The 7,541-nt window shown below is 40.2% G+C and overlaps 1 gene segment (V, D, J or C); it reads right to left on the minus strand.

Moving 5' to 3' along the window:
• Positions 1 to 4,258: 4,258 nt before the first annotated feature.
• Positions 4,259 to 4,849, minus strand: LOC100715360 (immunoglobulin lambda variable 4-69-like). The segment is given in 2 exon segments: positions 4,259 to 4,601; positions 4,716 to 4,849. Coding segments are annotated over 2 exon segments (369 nt in total).
• Between the last annotated feature and the right edge of the window lie 2,692 nt (positions 4,850 to 7,541).

The following is a 7,541-nucleotide window of genomic DNA, read 5'->3' on the forward strand; positions in this document are numbered from 1 at the left end:
CTTACTATAGATACAAGTTATGTTTACATTTCAAAAGCTTCACAGTCTAAATTCCAGGGCAGGCTGCTGTTTTTGTACCACTTCTGCATCCACGGGTGTCACTGTGATAAGCCCTGCTGTGCCAGATGCCACATTAATAGTCAGCTTTATCCTCAGGCTGCAGCCCAGAAATATGCAAAACTCCTGCATTGGCTGAGGTGTCTTTTGAACCAGAGAAGTGGTTAGGGATGCCAGAGCCTAGTTGCTTATTTGAGTCTGTGTAGTAGTGTAGGAGAAACGAGGGAGGGCTCCCTGGCCCTTGCTGGTGCCAATATAGGTCCTTTCCTCCAACACTGATGTCACTTCTGAAGGTGCAAGTAAGTCTGGGAGCTGCTCCAGGAGATGCAGAGAGTGAGGGTTCCTGAGTCACCAGATCCTGAGATTAGGAGACTGCAAATACAGACCATGCTGGATTAAGGAAAAGTGACCACGTTGATGTTTGGCAAGACTCATAGCAAAGGTTGTCAAATTGCTGGATGTCTGCATGTTCTGTTCTTAACTGAGCAATGAAAGAACAGGAGGAAAAAAGAAGTCCAGGCCATGGTGGAAACAGACTTCTTATCCCAACAGTGACTTGAGCTTCCCCAGGCCTCTTTTTCTGTTCCATGCCCTGTTGGAGGAGCTGTTCTTGCAAACATGCTTCCATCTTGTGTACTCCAGTCCCTCCCTGAGGCCTGGCATGGGGCTCAGCTCACACTGTAAAATCAAGCGGAAGAAAATTTGATTTATATTTTATGCAAGCCCTGAGAGAAAGCAACTTCCGGAAATAGACAAAACCCTTGCTCAAAATGCTCTGCAAGACCACAGATAATATCACACTGTAACATAGCAGAACTGGATTCGGTGCTCCGGTGCTGGTCCTTTCTGTGAATAGTTCTTTCATATAGCTGTTCTTTCAATAGTTCTTTCAAAAGCTGTTCAGTATCACAGGACAGCTGTACACTGGTCCCTGCTCGTCACAGTATACAGCTCTGCCCATGGCTCAGAGGCCACCCAATGTATCATATCTGTCCCAAACATATAATGACCTGACTTCAAGTTTTTGTGATTTGATACACACTACAATTGTCATAAATTCTTACTCCTAGAGAGAGTCCTGTTTGTATATGTTTAGCGCATCTAGAGATGGTGTTATAAAGTATATGTTCTCTTATTGATAAGTGATTATCCTATAAAAGCACAAATCAGTTCATTAACTGTGAGCCCTGTGTCCTTTTTAGGCTCTGGCAAAACTGAGGCTTGTGGAATGCCTAGAGTGGTTTAATAACATTTTTAATAGTTTATGCTCTAGTTCTGTTTAAGATTTTTTCTGTCATACAGGTTTTTTAGTTTTATTGTCCTATGTTTCTTTCATAACAAAATAATTAGATTAGTTAATTATTTTGTAGGTAATACACTGTTATGATCTTAAAAGAATATACAAAATATTACTCTGGGTAAAAGTCATGGACAAAATCACTCTCTCGTTCCAAGATGGACAAACTGTCTTTTCAATGAATGAAGAGAAATGAGTAGTATTCTCACAGAAAATGGAAACAGACCAGATGGAACACACATTGCACAAGGAATGTGAAAGGCAACAGCTTTGGACTAAAGTCCAAATCACCAGCACCATCTTTGGGCCAAACAGATAGTTATATCAGCTTTTAGGAAAGGCTGATAGTGAGTTGTTTTACATTTGGTGACATATGTTTCATCATACATCCTTAGGCAGATTTGCCTCCAAAAAGTTATTTGAGGGTCACTATCCTATAACAGGGAGGTCAGGGGCCAGGGTAAGCAGGAAGAATTGATCATTATCTAGACTGAGCCAGGTTTCTTTCTAGGTGATAATTCCTTGAAAGAAGTTAACATAACAAAAAGCACTGTCCAGCTGATGCACACTTACCTTTCAAGTGGCAGCTGGTGTTGGAATACCAAGGCCAGCTGAGTTTGAACGTGCTGGGCTTGTCTTTCCTGCTCTCAATATACTGTCAGGTTATAAGTTTTAAAATTTCCTTTATAGTATAAGTGAAATAAATCTTACAATGAAAAATGAAAGATAGATGGTCAGCAAATCAGGAGAAGCTCAATTATTCCCCAAATGATCTTTCCATTTCATCAAAAACATTTTAACATATGACATCTGAAGAGTTTGATATTTAACTTTTAAAAATTACATTACATTACCTTTGAGGACATTTATTTATTATTTTCCTATTTGATTAAGAATGTGTAAATTGGCCCACCACTGAGATTTTCCAGTTGTTGTTCAAAAATCTCTACCACAGAACTACTTTAGCACTGGGCATTTTAGTGCTGGTGACTAGGGATGGTCTTTCCTCCTGTAGCTTGTGATTTTCCTAGGACTTGCCAAGTGATTTTTATACTTGCTTCCTAGGCATTTGTAACGTGCGGAATTCAACACACATGTGTTAATGGTCTGACAGGATACCTGAATTTTTCCCTACCTTTTCTCTATTAAATTTCCATTGAACTTTTTCAAGACAAACGAGACACACCTCCATCTGAAATCATTGAATTTCAGATTTAGAATCATTTAAATTTTGTTGGACATGAGTCAGTTGAGATGTGCTTTCTGTCTTCTGAAAAGTCTCCTGAAGTCTCTCATCTCCCTTATCGGTTGTCTCAATCTTTCCTTTTCAATTATTGACACAGTGTTTTCTGTAGTCAGAGTTTGTAAGGAAAACAATTTAACACAGGGCATACAATTTACAAACTCATTCTATAATAGTCACCCAAAGAATCAAATACAAAAGTATAGGAAATCTCTCAATACACGAAAGACCGCAAAGAGTCCAGCTGAGGGCCTGTGGCAGTATCCTGAATAAGTTCCGTTGAAGACCCAGAGCCCCCGACAGTGTCTCATACAAGTCTGTTTCAAGCATCTGTGCTGGGAAGGCCCGAAGGTCAGTGATGGAACTAGAAAGTCTCTGCCATTAGGATGAAGAATCTGTGCCAGTAGTCTGAGTTATCAGTCCCTGCAGGCTGAGAAGCAGAGCACAGGACCAGTGCCAGAGGAACAGGAATGTGGGACCATGGGCAGTGGTGGGGAACCTATGGGTTATGTGTGCCACTGGCCCGTTTTCACTGAAAGCTCTTAAGAGTTGGTCATTACCGATATAGTGTATCCAAGGCCACGCCTCCACGACCCACCAATTCAACACCAGCATGCTAGGTATTTCTTTATTAAACGAAGCAGATCTATCAGGATCAATAGTCACAAATAGACTATTGGTAGACAAGGAGAAAAGAATATGTGTAGCTGAGTAAGTGGCATGGCAGAGAAATGTGAATGTATATACAATCAAATATATTATATGCATGTATGAATATATCACATTTAAAACCAGGAAGTGTTTAATGAGAACTAATGAAATAAAATTTATGTATATATAATCAATTTTACATAGTTTTAATAAAATACTATATATATAAGGATTTAGAGAAGTAGTTATGAATCAATACAATGTAATAACCATAGAAATTACATATCTTTTTTAAAGAATTTATTGTTGTTTTCAACACAGCTTTTATTGTAGAGCTGTAACTTTACTAATGTTGTACTGTTGACTGGTTTTCTGTAACTCTGAATTCCTTGCTCATGTGTTTCCTGGCTACTCAGACTATCCTGGCTTAACTCACTGTTGCACAGATATTTATTTAAATGCCTAGAAGCAATGAATCTCAGCCATTGTCAAAGACCCTGCATGTCTCAAGACACTGCAAAACTCTAAAACTTTCAGTCTGCCTTAACTTCATTTATTTTTGCACAGATATTCAATTTAGCGAGAGGAGAAAGCCTAGAAGCTTCTCATTTACTACCTGGATATGCACATAACCCTGAGCACCTGAGTATGATTCTGCTTCCACAAGAGTATACTAGAGCTCAACATGCATTGTGTACCTCTGTGCTGGTAAATTTTGATTGTTATCCTCACTGCATTTAGAGCTACCGAGGAGCCTGTCAGCTTTCCAAAGATGATTGGCAAACTCAGGTGAAATGACTCATGCTGTTGTGGGTGACATGATCCAGTAGGCTTGCAGCCCAGATGGAATGAGAAGTGAAGAGGTAAGTTGACTACACTAGAATGCTTGATGTTCCTCACAAGTTCAGACTGCAGAATGTAGAAATACTGAACAATATGTTAAACATTATATCTAAGTCTTTGTGGCAGCCTTGCTAAACAGAGTAAATGGTTTTCATCCCACTTCCCCATTTGAATGTGTCACTGTGTCTTAACCATATGACCCACCAATGTTGTAATTAGCACCACAGATATAGTCAGCTTCATCCGCAGAATTGATGTTGGTGATGGTCAAGTAGCGTTCGGTCCCAGAGCTGGAACCTGAGAAGCGGTCAGGAATTCCATTTCCTTTAATGAGGCTTCCATCGCTCTTAACCCACATCAAATACTGAGGAGCCTTCCCCGGGTACTGCTGAAACCATGCAATGCCATAGTGTTTATATTCACTGTTGAGGGTGCAGGTGAGCTTGGCCGAGGCTCCGAGGGATGCAGAGGCAGAAGGTGACTGAGTCAGCACAAGCTGGGACAGAGACCCTGAAAACACAGAAACTCATTATGTTATGGAGAAAGGAAAAGAGAAGAGAATGTTTTAGGAATGAGTCTGAAAGGTGAATTCAGTGAGCTGAAGAATCAGGGCATGGTTCTGACCTCTGCAGTAAAAGATGACAAAGAAGAGGAGTGGGGTCCAGGCCATGGTGCAGACACACCAGAACTCTCAAGCAGGCTCTGTGCAGGTCTGTCTTATATATCCTCAATCACAAGAGGAGACAGAGTTCTCTTTATGCAAATTAGCTTCTCTTACCTTGGGTCTATTAACAACCAATACCTGTGTGTTGTTTCTAGGAGGCAGGCAGAAACTATACTGAGCTTGGCTGTAGAAGACAAGAAGGAACTGGCTAGTGGCCCAAAGTATCCTTCAGCAAGGACCAGGAGGCAAACTTCTGATTTCCTAGTTGAGTGACCCACAGACTCCACAGAAGAAGGATACAGTGCTGGCCAGGCTCAGGTCCATTGTTTCTGTGAGCATATGACTGACAGCAGCTGCTCAGACCATGACTTTAACTCCTGCCTGCCTGTGCCAAAAGCAGAGTGAGTCCTTCGCTCAGGGGCAGCCCCAACATTGTCTCCATCTTGGCTTTCTACTTGAGCCTTATCAGTGGAATCAAACTCCTTTATCAGGAATGCTATTAGAAGGTAGGCTTCTTAATCGTGGTTTATCTGCAATGAGAGCTACATTACCTAACTGTATGGAAATTTCAAAAATGAACTCATATCTCACATTCTCTTGATACCTCCTAGATATACTTTATTAAGATCTAAAGGGTGGCTGCTTTTCTTTTCTCTTCCATGTGGAAAGAACATTACCAAAGATGTTTTTGTATAGAGTAAATAATGTGACTGCAGTCTTCAGATCTTAAATCACAATTGCTGTAGTTTTAGGAAATTTTAAAAATTGAATTGTGTAACTGCACATGGCAAACAAGACAGCTCATGTATTCCCTTCACCTTCAGATTAAAACATGAGGGAGAATCAACTCGGACAGTTTCCTACACCTTTCTCTTGGGGAAGCAGCATGTCTCTGTGCCAGAGTATTCATTGTCCAGTAACATGATCTTCTTTGTATCAGGGTTAGTCAGACCTGTGTTTAGGTTTTGATTCCCCACCTGGATCTTCCTGTGTTGAGCAGTGCTGTCATGTAGCACATGATAGCACTGAGTTTTATTCTGAGGCTGGCTCCCCTAAGAGTTAAGGCGACTTTGTCATGGGAGGGAACTTGCAGACCTGACAGGAGACTAACAGTGCCTATGGCTTGTATCAAAAATCATTGCTGTGGATATTTGGGCACATTCTGCTGGGACTAGTAAGGAATGTGACCATCAGTGATTGCTAAAACACAGCAGGCACAGATAATAATGCCGGAGCTTCTGACGGATAGGGGTTTTGAAGGATCCAGGATCACCAGAGCCTGAGGACTTGACCCCAGCCTAAAAATCAACACACGTCTGGGATGAGGAAGAAGGACAGAAAGCTTACTCATAAGGTAAGTGTGTGAAATCTACATGACTTGGGTAGAGTAAGGAGAGATGGATTGAGAAGCAGACCTGTGTAGGCCACAGGGTGGACTTTCCAAGAGTTCTTGAGCACCTGCAACTGCTGCTGACTCTAGGCTGATCCTTGTATGTCTCCTTCAATTTTTATGGCCTATTGTTCTTTGGTGTCATGTACAATTGTGAATCTTTTAACAATGCTGTCACCACCATCAGTGGCAGGATCCTGAGTTCAGAAACCTGCACTGCTATTGGGGTGGCTGCATGTTGTGAGCTCTGTGTTTTCCCATGAGAGGAAGCAGCTGCTCTAATATCTGTCTCAGGCCACTAAGCACAAACCACGTCACTAACCCTGAGCCCTGTGTGTCTGTATCAGGCTCTGGCAACCCATAAGGAGGCTCGCAGTGCCCCCTAGTGGACTTCCACAACTATTTGTAGTTTATCCTCCAGTACTATCTTCTGTAATATACGACTTTTAGTTTCATTGTTCTATGTTTGTTTCATAATGAAATAATTCAATGATAACAATAGTTAATAAACATCCATATTATTAAGCGAGTGGCTAAAATTTTACTTACAATACAAGTCATAGATGAAATAGACTCACTCTTACAATGAAGGGGCAAATAAGAGAATAAAATCTTTCTTCTGAGTGAACAAAAAGAAATTAGTATTATAAATGAAACCAATTTGCATATATCTTAAAGAGAATAGTAGAAGACAGATCATCAGGAACTAGGGAGAATTTCAAATAATTTACCAAAGTATCTGTTTCACTGTTTCAAGAATAAGATACATGGCTTCTAACTTGTGTTCCCACAGAGTTTGGCTTTAAAATGTTATTTTTTGGATTGTAAGTTCCCTTACATTGCTCTGATGATGACTATTTACTCCTTTCCCATTTGTTTCAAAAATGTGTGAAATAGTTCATTTTCAGGATTTTATGTGTAGTTCATTTTCTGCTATTTGGTTTTGAATGTCCTGTAATACTTTCATTTTCTTGAATGGGTTTATACCATTTTGTTATGTTTCATACTATTCTATGTGAAGGTATGCTCAGCTATTGCAGAGGAAAGGGGCATTATGGTAGCTACTGTTAACGTCCAGTTGTCTTGTTATAAAGTGCTGTGTTGCTTACCTTGTTCTGTTCTGATTTGCTTTGTTCTGTCCTCTTTTGTTTCATTCTCTTTAAAATAAACCTTTTTAAAAATCTCTACCACATAACTTCAGCACCTGAGCTGTTTCAGTGGTTTGTCTGGGAATGGTTTTCACTCTTTTAGCTCATGATTTTACTAGTGGTTGAAAAGGTTATATTAAATTTCTTTCCTAGAAATTCATAAAGTACACGGGTATGTTAGTGATCTGAAATGGTACTTGTTTTAGGTTTCTTGGTTTTCTGTACCAATTTTCCACAGAACTTTTTGG

Source organism: Cavia porcellus, unplaced genomic scaffold, assembly GCF_034190915.1.
Source record: "Cavia porcellus strain 051 isolate PalLab524CR breed Dunkin Hartley unplaced genomic scaffold, mCavPor4.1 scaffold_16, whole genome shotgun sequence".
Classification (NCBI taxonomy): Eukaryota; Metazoa; Chordata; class Mammalia; order Rodentia; family Caviidae; genus Cavia; species Cavia porcellus.